The sequence below is a fragment of the Pisolithus orientalis genome (genome assembly GCF_024613125.1).
Source record: "Pisolithus orientalis strain OTSU chromosome Unknown F5J12scaffold_21, whole genome shotgun sequence".
NCBI lineage: Eukaryota > Fungi > Basidiomycota > Agaricomycetes > Boletales > Pisolithaceae > Pisolithus > Pisolithus orientalis.
In genome coordinates this window covers 77,065-91,915 of record NW_026260802.1, presented here as the reverse complement: position 1 = coordinate 91,915, position 14,851 = coordinate 77,065, and the positions used below count along the sequence as shown (strand labels likewise).

General features: G+C 46.9%; 1 protein-coding gene across 1 annotated transcript; it reads right to left on the bottom strand.

Moving 5' to 3' along the window:
* Positions 1-10,604: 10,604 nt before the first annotated feature.
* On the bottom strand, positions 10,605-11,631 carry F5J12DRAFT_212842 (uncharacterized protein). The gene is made up of 2 exons (XM_051738438.1): positions 11,600-11,631; positions 10,605-11,525 (listed from the first exon to the last, which is right to left on the bottom strand). The coding sequence occupies exon 2, from the start codon at positions 11,510-11,512 to the stop codon at positions 10,706-10,708; it is 807 nt and encodes a 268-aa protein (XP_051598562.1). The 5' UTR covers positions 11,513-11,525; positions 11,600-11,631; the 3' UTR covers positions 10,605-10,705.
* Positions 11,632-14,851: the final 3,220 nt, after the last annotated feature.

Here is a 14,851-nt window from a genome sequence, read left to right as displayed (position 1 = left end):
GCCCATACTGCTGACCCAGTGCAACCCAGACATATCCTTGCAGTACAGTCATACTAGTACATTAGCAGCACAGACAGTGACAACATGAGAATCCTGCAGCATCAAATACCATTGTGTGACCCAATGCAGAGCCTGGCAAGATATGTTACCAAGGCATTATTGACAATGGTGAGCTTTATTCCATGCTTGAGAATGCTCCAGCATACTACCTCTAGACTGCTGCATTCTGCTGCACCTTCCAGAAGACCCTAGACTTGCACTGCTAAAATGAGGTGCTGCAGCATGAAGCACCTTCAAACACCCCTATACACAGCAGTAGTTCTGCATGCTGAGCTCCACCATTCACTATACAATGCATGCTGCCCTGGTCCAGAATGCTTCTTTGGTTCCCACTTCCTCTTACCTACTGCTGTACACTTCTGTGGCATGGCTTAGTGTAACACCATAGCATATTGAGCTCTTTGGGCTCCCCTACAATCTTTTACCACATTCCAGTACTGCATGGCACTTCCCTCACTTGAACCACATAGTACCAAACCCTTGGGCACCCAATTCCTGTTGTGTGCCATGCAATGTTGGGCCACTCCACTGTATAACAGCCTTTCTTTCTCCCCATACCAGTGGCTGCTGCATGATGCTAGTGACCGCATGTGACCTCCCCTTGCACTGGGGAGAAGAAGAAGAGGTTGAGGCACCCATCTGCCAAGGCACTCAAGGGTGCAGGTGACAAGGGAGAGGATGTGGGCAAAGGGCCATCAATGAAGAAGGCTGGTGAAGAAACCAGGGCCAGCCCTGTCACTGGTGACCAGATGGAGCATCTGTTCAAAGCAGTGGAGCACATGGCTGACAACATGGTCAGCCTAGCCATGGCCCAGTGGGAGGCCTCAAGAAACTTTTACCAGTTTGCCTGGTCTTATGAAACCTATGTTGAAGAACACTTTGAGTTTTTGGCACTGGATGTGCCCTCAGACTGGGACACCACCAACAAGGAAGACAGGGACATCAAGGGGCTCAATGAAGAGTTGGTGGGGCTGTGGGAGGAGGAAGAGGAAAGCCAGTGCTGGTCTGAGTCAGGTGACCAGACTGGTGCCAGTTCTGCTGGGTCCCAGGTCTAAGGTCATGTGTGCATAGTGTAGTTACCCTTTTTGTTGTGTACACCTGCAAATGCCAATGCCTGGTTCCAGTTCTAAGGTGTGAGAGAAACAGATAAGGAGAAAAGAAAACTTGAGACTGGTTCTATGTTATTTCTTGAAAGGACCAGGTTTGTCTGGGTACTGGTCATGATACTCCTGAATGAGTTCTGAGGCATTGTCTAACTCTGTTGCTAGTACCCAGGTGGTCCCCTCATCAGTTCCCTTGTAACTGGTCCACTGGACCAGGTTCTGCAACCAACACTTTCTGTGCCAGTTGACCTTTGGGTCAAGTATCTCTGCTACTTCAAATTCTAAGTCACCATTGACATCTACCGGTGGTGGTGGAGGTTGAGTCCAGTTAGGTATGGTATTTGGGATGGCCAGTTCAAGTTGGGATATGTGGAAGACTGGGTGTACAATGCGCATAGAGTCTGGTAAATGCAGGGTGAATGAGTGAGAGCTGGCCTGGGCTATTATTGGATAGGGCCCAAGGTTCTTTTCACTCAGTTTCTTGGAGGGTTGGGTTGACCAGAAATACTTGGCTTTTACATAGACACTGTCACCCACTTTGAAGTCTGGGGCCAGCATGCATTTAGCATCTGCCAGTCCTTGGTAACATTGCTGGGTGACAGCCATTTCTTCATGAAGGTATTGGTGCAGTGAATTTAAGTCGACTGCATAATCATGAGCCCAGTTGGATGTGAGATCGTGCTCAGGGAAGACCAAGATATTAGGGTGATAACCCTTATTGGTGAAGAAGGGTGATACTCCAGTCATAGTGCTGGGTGCATTGTTGTAAGCAAACTCAGCTAATGGTAGTAGCTTGGCCCAGTTGTCCTGCTGATAGCTGCAGTAGACCCAGAGATACTGTTCAAGGGTCTGATTGGTGCACTCTGTCTGACCATCCCCCTCTGGGTGATACCCAGAGGTGAAATGTAGATGCATGTCCAGAGCTTTACCTAGAGACTGGAAGAAGTGGGATATGAACTCTGATCCCTGGTCTGAGGTTACATGGACCAGTACACTGTGCTTGGAGAATACATGCATCAGGAAGAGCTTAGCAAGCTCAGGGGCTGTGATTGTGTTGTGAGTGGATATGAAGATGGCTTGCTTTGAAAGCTGGTGGACCATGACAAGGACAGTGGTAAAGCCAGTTGAGGCCAGGAGTTGCTCTATCAAATCCATTGAAATGGAATTCCATGGCTTTCTGGCATGGGGAGCTGCTTGAGCAGGCTGTAAGGCCAGTGGTGGGGTACCTTGGCCTGGGTGCAGGTAGTACAAGACTGGACATAGTCCTTGACAAATGTCCTTAGGCTGGGCCAGGTATACCTGCACCAGATGAGTTCCAGGGTTCTGTTTTGGCTGAAGTGGCTGGACAAGGGGTGATCATGTTTAAACCTCAAGACACAAAGGTGCAGGTCATTAGAGTCTGGTACATAGATTCTTCCATCTAGGTGGAGAAAGCCAGTGTCATCAACTGACCACTGGGAATCTGATGTATCTGAGGACTGGACTTGGGTGACCAGGTCTGAGGGTAGGGCTGAGAGGATATCATTGTGTAGCTTCTCCATGTCCATCAGTGCAACAGCATGTAGGACCAGGTATTTGAGGTAGGTGGCACACAGGGAAGTGGCTAGCTGTTCCTGCATGAAGACCAGTCTGAGGTTTTGTGGGTTGACCTGGGCATAGTCACTATCCCCCTCTTTGGGGCAGACTTCCCATCATCTAGTTAGGGTGTCAGGCTTAGCACTGAGTTTACCAGGTCTGAACCAGATAACCATATTGAACTGTGACAAAAATTCAGACCAGCACACCTGGCACTGGGTTAATACCTTTGAGGTGGAGAAGTACTCCAGGTTCTTGTGATTGGTGACAACATCAACTGGTACTGCAGATCCTTCTAAGTAGTGCTGCCATGTCTGGAATGCCTTGAAGATCACAAGTAATTCCTTATCATGAGTGTCATAATTTAGCTCTGGGGCTGTTAAGGTGTGAGAGTAGAATGTGACTGGTCAGATTTGGCCATCACCACCAGTGATGGACAAAATACTGGCTATAGCATAGTCAGATGCATCAGTTTTGACAGTAATAGGAGCATCCAGGGAAAAATGAGTTAGGACTGGGGCAGTGGTGAAGGCCTGCTTGAGTTTGTTGAAAGACCAGTGGCACTCCTTGGAAAAATTCCAGGGAGCACCCTTGCATGTCAACCAGGTTAAAGGTACCACTATGTCTGAGTAGTTGAAAATGAACTGGTGATAGAAGTTGGTGAAACCCAGGAAGGACTGAATGACCTTTACCTTCCAGGGCTCAGGCCAGTCACAGATAGCTTTGACTTTTTCTGAGGACATGGTAAGACTGGCTGGGGACAAGTGGTAACCCAAATATTCCACAGAGTCTGAGTGAAATTCACACTTCTCTGGTTTGGCATACAGGCCATGCAACTGGATCCAGTGAAGGACCTCCCAGATGTGCTGCTTGTGTGATGACTCATCTCCAGAGTAGATTAAGATGTCATCGAGGTAGATGACTACACAGACATCTAGCATATCTGCAAAGATTGAATTGATGAGCCACTGGAAGGTGGCCAGGGCATTGGTAAGACTGAAAGGCATCACCAACCACTCATAAGACCTATAGCATGTTCTAAAGGCTGTTTTCCACTCATCACCAGGTGCAATCCAGATGAGGTGGTATGTGTATCTCAAGTCGATTTTAGTGTAGATTTTGGTGCAACTAGGGGAGTCTAATAGGTCAGATATTAGTTGTAGAGGATACTGGTCTTTCTTGGTGAGCTTGTTAAGGCCCCAGAAGTCAACACATAACCAGAGTGAACTGTCCTTCTTCTTTACAGAGAGGACCAGTGCAGCATAGGGGGAAGAGGTGGGCCAGATGAAACCAGTAGTCAGATTTTTGTTGATGAAGGCCTGGAGAGCTTGTAGCTCGACTGGGGATAGCAAGTAGATGGTTCCAATGGGTGGCATAGTACCCTCTTCCAATTTGATCTTAAGGTTGTACTCCCAGTGTGGGGGGAGAGTAGAAGCCTTGGCTTTGCTAAAGACATCAGCAAAGTCATGGTAGTCTGGTGGAGGACTGGTAGAGGTAGACTGGGCCAGGGCTGGGTCCAGTGGGTGTAGATGAAGTTGGAATTGGGTAGATCCCTCTAGCTTGCAAGTGCATACATATGCAGCTGCATTGATCAGGGTGATAGGGGGAGCTTTCAAGGGGGTGTGAACTGGTGAGTCAACAGGTGGTACAGATGGCACAGGGCTGGGGTTAGGTTGGTCAGGTAGACCAGGTTTGGGAAGACCAGTTAAGACCAGTGTGGCAAGGGGTGTTGACAGGGTTGGCATTCCTCCTGTAGATGTCTGGAGGGTTAGACTGCTCAATACCCAATCAATCAATGGATTGTAGTGTGTGAGCCAGTCATGTCCAAGGACTATCTTACATTCAGAATCCAACAGGGCTAGAAACAGGATTACCAGGGTGACATCACCAGTTGCAAACTGAACCAAAAGATCTACTGCTTGAGTGATGACAACACTTGACAACCCATCAAAGAGCCAGAGTTGGACAGGGGACACAGAATAAGGGTTAAATGAGTGTTGATTAACAAAATCCTTATCTATGAAGCTATGTGTGGAACCAGAGTCCACTAGAGTATGAAACTGGGGCAAACTGTGACTGACAATGGAAACATGGGGGGTTAACAAATTTGGATTAGAAAGAGTGGATGCATTGAGACAAGCCTCCATGGGTGCACAGCCAGAGTCAACACAGCTCTCAGTCTGTGTGGAGTCCTGAGAGCTGCTACCTATTTTTTTGCCTTAGGGGCAGAGCCTGAGGTTGAGGCTGGTGCTGCCTCAGAGGTGGCCATAGTGTGAGCTTTGACCTTACTGGCTTTCTTGGGACACTTATCTGCAAAATGTCCAGTGCCCCCACAGAACATGCAAAGATTATTGTCTCTGTGATGCTTGCACTCCTCTGGTGTCAGCTTGCCATCTTTGCCTAACCTGCTTGAGTCCAGCTTGGATGAGCTAGAGCTGGCCTGACCAATTGAGGCAGGTTTGGACTGAGTTTGGTTACCAGAGTTGCTATTCCTGGAGTTATTGCCAGTCTTGGATTTCTCTCGACTGGGCTTAGACTGATTATTGTGGCCAGGGTTGGGAGTTGACTTGCTACCAGAGGATGACCCCTGGTGTTTACTGGACTGCTGAATCTCCTCTTTGCACTCCCAGTAACACATGTCAATCTCCTGAGCTAGGTGGTGAAGCTCATGTAAGGTTTGGGGTTTGCCAACCTGGCAGACCTCATCTTTGATGCAGTTGGGGAAACTGGTGTAGAAGAAGTGGCACAGGGTGCCATCACTGTATCCCCAGACCTGAGAGGCAAGCTGGTTGAACTCAACTATGTACTTATTGACCTGGTGATTATCCTTCATCTGGAGGTGATCTAGCTGGCTTTCTGCATCAGCTACCAGGTCATGGGGTCCAAAGGTGGTCTGGAGCTCTATAACAAACTCTTTCCACAAGTCCATCCAGTAGGGGTGGTCCTCTGGGTCTTCAGTCCTAAGTAGGTCTGGTTCAAACCACTCAAGAGCCTTCCCTTTCAGGAATGACTGTGCAAAGGTGACCTTAGCCTGGTCACTTTGAAAGGCCCAGGGCCAGTCCTGGAAGTTGAGCTCACAGTGGATAAGGAAAGTGCACAGCTTCTTTGGGTCTGTCCCATTGAAGGTGTCTGGTTCATGCAAAATGGTTCTGGAAGAGGATTCAGAGCCAGTGTGGGCATTGCATGTGAGGAGCTTGATGGCTTTGGCAAGATTATCAAGCATGGTTACACCAGGCTTGACATCTTCCTCTGGGAGGGGTTCTTCATTGTCATTGTCCAGTTCATCTCCCGGCCCATCATCACCAGGACCATCATCACCAGGACCATCATCACCAGGATCATTACCACCAGGATTGAAGTCATCTGGTTCATCTGGGTCTGGTTCATCATCCAGATCACTAGTGGGTGCAGGAGGTTGATTAGGAGTGGGAGTGGTGGATTTACAGGCTGAGAAACCCCTGAAGTTGTTGACTTCACTGGGCAGCCTTCTGGCTGTTCCTAAGGATACCAGGGCAGCAGTGTGGTGCAAGTCAACCACTGAGGTGGAATCTGGGTTGGTGGTAGCACATGCCCATGCTGCTTGAGTTCTGGTTTGAGTAGGCATGCTGAGGGTGTGATACTGAGGTTTAAACAGAAGGGTGGTGACCCACACAAGTGTGAGTCTGAAATACTGTTAAGTCCAGGTCTTCACTGGTCCAAGGCTGATCTGGAGTCCAGTTGGGGGTCAAGAGGTAATATGAGATACTAGAGGTTTTTGGACTGTTGGACTTAGTGACTGATGGCGCAGCACTATTCCCTTGTGTGGGCCATAGTCCAGTTGAGGGGCAGAGAACAGGGAGACAGGAGACTGGGTTAAGATGCAACTAGGTTGATTTCAGACTGAGGCTAAAACAGATTATCCTATGGCTTAAATACTAGAAGTAACCTAAGTGTAATGTAGCACTGGAGACCAGTCTGTGCCAGTACAGCAATGACTGGTAAACAGATTGGTAAGTAGTGTTACAAAGAATATTATCAAGCAGGACTATGAACAAAGGATTACCAGGAACTGGGGCAGGACTTGTGGCTGGGCCAGGTATTACACTGGCCCAGTACTAACTGAGCATACAACTTGATTGGGCACTGCCTTGCAGTACCTCACAAGCTAGCACATTTCTGGGTTGAAGGGTTAAGGCCAGGACCAGGGCAATGGTTGGACAAGACCAGTCAAGACTAGGGTAGAGCTGGTCTAGGGTAGTCTGGGCATGGTCATGACATTGACAAACTTCCCTTCAGCTATGGCATCCATACTGTACAATGTACCCACTGGAATACCCTCACCTGATTTTACTTTCCTCTCCTCCACTCAGACCATACTAAACCCCTCTGCTATGGCTGCTTTTGACAGCATTTACCAACTAGACTCCATGGTTCACACTCTTGTTTATAAGCCAGTTGCCAAGAAGGTTTGGACAGTAGCTGCCCCAATGGCAGAAGAATACTGCATCATGCACAGCCTGCCTGATGATCTGTTCACTGGTCTCCAACCACTTCCAACACATCCACCAGACTTTGCCCCAGGCATCTGCTTCACTGCCAAATGGGCCACAGAGCTTGATCTTGACCCTGCAGACTGGCTTTGGCCAGAGGAATTTAAACTCATGACTTGGCTCATTTTGGTCCACAAGCCTGCATTCACTTGGGACATTACAGAGTGTGGACACCTAGATGAACACTATTTCCCACCTGTAAAGATCCCCACAATCCTGCACATGCCTTGGGTCCAGTGCAATATCCCTATTCCAAGTGTGATACATGCCCAAGTCATTGACATGATTAAAGATCACATCAAGTCTGGCATGTACAAACCTTCTACAGCAGCTTACCACTGTAGGAATAGGTAATTGATAGAACCTAGAATTAGTAATTATCAGTAGATGGGCAAGTATACTGCTCAACCCAAAAGGGAGATTCTGTCTCAGAGAAAAGAAGTGTAGTAAAAGTGTAAAAAATGTGAACTCATCAGTAAATCACTTTTGCTGGCCAGAGCTGTCCAGAGCTGTCCAGCACTGGACAGATTCCCTAGGACTGCCAGCACACAAAGTGGTTTACTGATGCTGGAAAGACTACTTAGCTCTGTTTGTTCAATACCTCTTGCCAGTCCTCCTGGCCCTGTGGGTACTCCCCAAAGTAATAATTCTAACTTCAAAAACTTGCCAAAATGCAAGACTATATCACCCTACTACTGAGGGCCTCTGACATGGATTGGGTGTGGTAAACTGAACTCACACAAACACTGCATGCATGCTTAGTCAGCAATGCAGCTGCTCACCACCAAGTCCAGTGGTACAAACACAAAAGCAAAAGCAAGAAACAAAAACATGAGTCCCCCAACCCCTATTTTCTTCCAACCAAGACAACTTCTCCTAGGGAACTCAAACCCATTCCCTACATCTGAGGGGTGGTTTAGAATTTGACTGTCCCTGGTCACTCTCCTCCTCACATGAACATCCTTGCCCTTGCACCTGCTCCCCTCAACCTCACTATGCCTCATTGCTCTTGAACTCTTCGACTTCACCACATATCCTCCATCCTCAAACTCCCTCGACTCTGCCCACAAAAACACCACCTGGCCTTGAACATACACTCTGCCTCTCAAACACTCCCCTCACAACCTAATTCGGACCAAACAACAATGGAGATAAACTCCAGGCACACGAACAAGTGAGTAATAAATCGAGTGCGGAGCAAGTCGAAGACTGGTCCTCGAGGCGCAGTCTCTGTGCGAAATGGTAACATGGTGTGACACAGCACTGCAGCTGGAATGGCAGACATTTGCCCTTCACGAGGCAGTTCGAAGACATATGTACCTAAAAAAAACTCTCGCTCAGTCATGTATTTACCGCCCTTATACGCATATGTGCTCTCGACTCCTGCTCGTCCTTAAGACGATCTAGCACATAAAAAAAAGTGAAAGAACACTGAAACTACATGTCAGGGTGAGTAGAGTCACCCAAAGACTAGCGCGACTTGGTTGAACGACGTCACACAAAGCTAGACTGGTATTAAGGGAATCTATATATTGATACACTCACTGGGACCTTCTCTATACTGTCCTCTTCATTCTCATACCCTCAACTCTCTGCGTGCATGTGCACTCGATCCCTTGTACCTCATCTGGTACTTCGTCTGGTGGGTAAAACCCTTGCACTAAGTGTCGCCGAGTGACCTTGAGTTGCCCATCTTCGTTCACTACTTTTTCACTGCTAGAAATAAAGTATCTCAACGTAGCATATGTTTGAACTCTAACAAAACCTGTCACCTTAGATCTGTAGATTCTCGAGCCTGCTTCAAAGATAGGTCTTCGACTCCAATGGGTGCTGGCACTAACTTCACTCGATCTTGGTTGTTGGCCTTCGACCTCGCAGTCAGGCAGATGAAACCTTGACGCTAAGTACCGACGAACAGCTTCGAGCCATCCATCCCTGTCGATCGCTTTTTCCTTCATGCCAGGGTACCTGTTCCTCACAGTAGATAATGTTCGAATTAAAACCGAAAAGGGCACCTGTGAACCTGCGCCGCCTTCTTTTTCTTCAGATATCAGCAGCCGCACTTCGACTTTGTCGAGTACCTTAGTCCTGTAGATTTGTGAGTAGAACATCATGAAAACAAAAGACATAAACGAGTGCTCAGGCTCGGTGCATGAACTCATGTCGCTTGGTACGCTCCGTGCATGTCGTCGTCGATCTGTCAGGCATTCCCTCATTGCGAACTTCGATGCATGGCTGCACTGCTTGTCTACCTGAAACCCATTGTCGGGTACCCCTCCACTGTATCCTGCTCGCTCACCCCACTCATAGTAGCACCATCGTATCACATCGCATATCTTCGCACTGACTCTCCATTGTCTCTTCTCGTAGGTTGCTGTGGTATCTCATATAGTGATCGCTGGAACACTGGTCACGTCTCATTGTAGATAACTGTTCTCCCTATATAAACCTAGGTGTAAGTAAAGCATCCTGAAGTAAAAACGAAATGCCGAGCTGTTGAGCTCACTCTGCATGACCCCAATGTCTCTTGCATGTTGCGCGTGCTCTCGTATCCTCAATGGTCGCAGTCGTGGTTCCAACAGGAGTCTTGGTACTCGTTCTGCAGTATGTTCGCATGTCTTTTGTTTCGTAGCCTGTCGTGGATTCCCACGCTGCAATCACACTTCGTCATAGATATCTGTCTGCCCTAGAATAACAAGGATTTAAGTAAAGCGTCCTAAAACCAAACTGAAACCTCAAGCCATTGAGCTCTGCATCCATGCCCGATGTGCTTTGCCTCCATCGAATGGCCATTGTGGCCTCGTGCAGCTGTCAATCTGTGTCAAGTCTTGTCGTTGTTGTCATTGCTTGTGTCGTTGTCGCTCTCGTTGCCGCTGCTGTCCTTTCCTGTACCATGATCTTCCAGACATTGCTTGCATGTCGTTGTGTACATCTGTTTTCCCTCGCATAGAGCAGATGTAAGTACAGTGTTCCGAAATCAAAATGAACCTGTAAGCCGTCGTGCTCAGCATCTGCACTCTTCACGCCTCGTCTTTGCCAAACAGCTGTTCTAGCCTCACACGGCCATCGTGTCACATCAAGCACTGTCATCATTGTTCTTTGTATCGTGATCGCCCAGATGTCAGTCACTCTTCATCGAATATCGCCATTTCCCCTAGAATAGAGTATCTTTAAGTAAAACACTATGGAATCGACACAGAACCTTGGGCCATCGAGCCCAGTACCAATGCTCGTCATGCCTTGTTCCTATCGAACGACATCTCCCATCTCGCCCAGCTGTTGATCTGCAGTAAGTCTGATTGTTGTCGTCGTTCCTTGTATCGCGATTATTGTCCTTTGTAGATATCTGTCTTCCCTAGAATAACGAAGATGTGAGTAAGATATCATAGGACCAAAACATAACCTCGAGCATTCGAGCTTGGTGGTCTTCATCGTGCATCATTCCCTTTGGACGGCTGTCCCTGCCTCGCATAGCCTTCGGTCTGTGCCAAGCACTGCTTCCATCATTTGTGCTCCAACCATTGTTGTCACTGTTGTCCTTGTCATCGTCGCATTCGCTCTCTGTGATTGTAGCTTCCAGATGATACCCTGTAAAAAGTGATACTCCCTAAAACGACGTAGCTGTAAGTAAAACGGCTCAAAGGAAAAACTAAGACTCGGGCCTTGGAGCCCACTCAGTGTGGTCTCTACACTCCTTGCATGTTGCGTGTTTTGTCGTAATTCCGAATTTTGGCTTTGCATCGATATTTGTGACAAGTCTTGTGTATAAGTCTGTGGAGTCGCTTCGAGCTTTTCTCTTGCGGGTTTCTGTGGTCGTTGTAGTTGTTGCGCTGTTTGTCGATGCATTCTATCTTCGAAGCTATCGTCTACCCTAGAACAGTGTAACCATAAGTAAAAAGTCATGCATCTAAAACAAAAACTTGGGTCTTTGTGCTTGGTATCCATGCTTGCTGGCTTTTGTATCCTTGATGATCGCTGTTGTAGTTTGAACTGTAGTCGACATGCTCTCTCTCCCAAGTTGTCGTCTACTCTAGAACAATGTATCCATAAGTAAAAAGCTGCAAAACAAAAATAGAAACTTGAGCCATCGGGCTCCATATCTATTGTCATCGGGTGTCGTATCCTCGATGATCGCTGCCGTAGGTTGAACCGCAGTCTTCGTGCTTGTCTTGTCATACTTCGTTCGTAGCTAGCTGTAGATTCTTGAAGGGTGGTTCCTGGGATGTCAGTTGTGCTTTGTTGCATATACCTGGTTTCCCTAGCATAAAGTGGATGTAAGTAAGACATTCTAGAATCAAAACAAAACCTTGAGCTGTCGAGCTCAATACCCACACTTGTCATGCCCCACTTCCATTGAATGGCTGTTCTAGCCTCGTGTGTCCACTGATCTTTCATCAGGAAAATAACACTTTACTATTTTTGACTTTTTGTGACTAATGTGACTTTTTGGGAAGGAATCTACTATCATTACCCATGTCCTGCAGGCATGGCTGCACTGTTCTTGCTTATTTTGGTCTTGTTCAAACCACCTAATTCATAGCTTTTGGTAGATAACACATACATTCAAATTGATGGAGGTTCCAAAGAGATATTGTGATTTTTCTCTCAGACAGTGTGCATCACACCAATGGCTCAATATCTCTGAATTTTCAGACATTTTCTAGTCTTCTTGGCTTAGATATATCATCACTTAGTTGTCTCAATAGATTCTGTTCTCTTTTCATTCTTCAAAATGCTGTATATGGTCAAAAAAAAAGTACAGACAGTAGGTTCCTCCCCAAAAAGTCACAAATAGTCACAATAGTAACAAAAAAGTCAAAAAAAGTCACAAAAAGGTCAAAAATAGTAAAGTGTTAATTTCCTGATGCTTGTTAAGTCTTGCCATCATCACTGTTGCTGTAGTCATCACCACTGTTCTTGTTGTACTTCTGTGCAACCTTCATTCATAGTCCTTCATAGATTCTTGCATCACAATCTCCATTTGTCATAGATACTCACTTTCCTTTGTGCCTTTGGCTTGCCCTGACCACTTGCCCCATTCAATGTAGCACCATCATATCATATCATGTAGCTTCGCAATGATGGTCCCTTGTCTCTCTTCATATGCTGTTGTAGTTTCTGGTATCATGATTGTTTGGATGTCAGTTGCTCTTTGTCACATACACCTGTTTTCCCTAGAATAGTGTAGATCACCTTGTTTACAAGGTCACTCCAGCCCAAAATCAGTAACATTTTTTTGGTCTGCTGTGATGATCATATTTTGGGCCTCAGCATGGTACTCTGCAGCTCTGCCAATCTGAAGTATTGCCATGGGCAACCTTGCAACACACATGCCCCCTCATCTTGCAGTGTGAATGATGCCTGAGCCTCTTTCTGACTTCAATCTTTGAGGCAATGTGTTGATGGTGAGCAAAGCCACACCCTGTTTGGGGCTCTCACATTTCCACATCTTATTGCAGGTCACATTGTCAGCCCCCCTTATGCATGACAAGAGGGGCCCCCCCTCTGCAAGTCAGTATGTATTTGTTCTTCTCCACAGCCCACCTCATCATGAAATTCCTCCCACCATGAACAGTATTTCCCATGCAAGCCCACCATTTCACATCTGGGCATTCATCATTGGATTGTGCTCTGGCCCTCTTGCTGTTAGTGTTTGCACATGCACCAAGTGCCACATGGAAATCATTGATGTGCATAACCTCTTTCCCCCTGATCCCATGATTGACTCGACACATGTCTGTGTAGAGGATGACATCTATGTCATCCACTTTGATTGGCTGCACCATGTGGAGCACTGTGACAATGCCATGTACATATACATCTGTGTGGTGGATAACAGCTGTGCCCTCAGTACTTGTCCTGAGGATGAGATTGCAAATTTGTTGGAGGTGTTGGACATGTAAGCATCCTGCTTCAGGTTTGGATGCATAGGCTCATGTTTGGGTGGCATTGGTAAATCAAAAATGATTCAGACTGTCACTGAGAACTTTGTGCAATGAGGCATGGCAGGGATGCTAGTGAAGGCTGCTTACACAGGCATAGCAGTGTCTGTCATTGATGGCAAGACATTACACTTCATAGGTTTGTGGTGTTTTTGTCTGCACTACTATGCTCTCTGCTGTTGATGTCTTTGTCTCCTTAGGCATGGTCCTGCTCAATGGTGGTAAACAATCAGTGCAGACTCTGAAGGTGTTGGAGTTGTATTGGCAGGGTAAGCACTATCTGATCATTGATGAAATCTCCATGGTTTCCCAGGAGTTCCTTGCCAAACTTTCAAATATCATCTGTCAGGCAAGGTCAGTGTGTATGGGCATTGCATCTGAGGAGCCATTTGGCAGGTTGAATGTCATCCTTGTAGGGGATTTCCATCAGTTTCCTCCCATGGCCTCCAAAATGTCTGCACCTCTTTACTGGCCTTGCAATCTTGCAAAGGATACAGAGGATCAGGTGATCAGTCAACAGATCTTTGAACAGTTTGACATCATTATACAACTCAAGACTCAAGTGCAAGTAACTGATGCCAGATGGATGGATCTCTTGCATCATGTGCATCGCAGTAACTGTAAGGACCATCACCTGTCAATGCTGTGAGGGCTGGTGCTCTCTGACCCCCATTGTCTGGCAACTGACTTCTCACAAGCACCTTGGAGAAATGCTGTGCATATGTGTTGGAATTCAATGTGCACTCATTCTTGGTCAGGGGACCTTGGGTCTTATCTGGTCATTTGCCCTGCATGGGATTCCATAGCTGGGCATCTGCTGTCATTGCCTGAGAAATTTGCTGTGGCTACTAAACCAAAGACTGGCCACACACAAAACAGGCAGGGACATGCTGGGCTGTCTGACAAAATCAAGCTTGCCATCAGAATGGAGGTGATGGTCACCTTTAACATCTCGACCAACCTAGACATGGTGAATGGTGTGTGAGGCCATATTGTGGACATTGTCCTTGACCCCAGAGAATGTGTGCAACCTTCTCCATCACATCAGATTGTGTTGCTGTATCCACCTGCTTTTGTCCTGTTAAAAATGAAGCACACCAAGGTGGGGTCCATCCCAGGTCTGCCATCAGGAGTACTGCCCATCATGTCTCTTTCAAGAACTTTCACCATCACAATGACTTCTGGCAGCAAGTGTATGGTGACACAGATCCAACTCCCTATCATGCCTGTGTTTGCATTCACTGATTACCATGTGCAAGCACAGCCAATCAAGTACTGCATTGTTATTGTTGACATTGGTTCCCCCCCCACAGGCAAAATCACCCTGTTCAATGCCTATGTTGCTCTCTCCTGTAGCCATAGTCAGGAGAACATTCAACTGCTAAGAGACTTTGACAAATGACTATTTATGCAACACCCCTGTGAGCACTTGCACAACAAGGATTGGCAGCTGGAAAGGATGGATGGTGCAACTGAAGCTTGGTGGGATCTTATTGACACTGGCACAGATGCATATTGACAAGGCACTGTGGCTGCACAGCTTGTGTAATCTGCAGATGTATGTTATATGGGGTTGTAGCACCATGGGTGGTGTCATGGGCCTCTAATCATCTACCCATGAAGATGTGTGTTTTAGGGTGTT

Bases quoted from the DNA above. Each gene is read 5' to 3' on its own strand.
- F5J12DRAFT_212842 (XM_051738438.1), bottom strand. From the start codon at position 11,512: ATGCAACAAAGCACAACTGACATCCCAGGAACCACCCTTCAAGAATCT.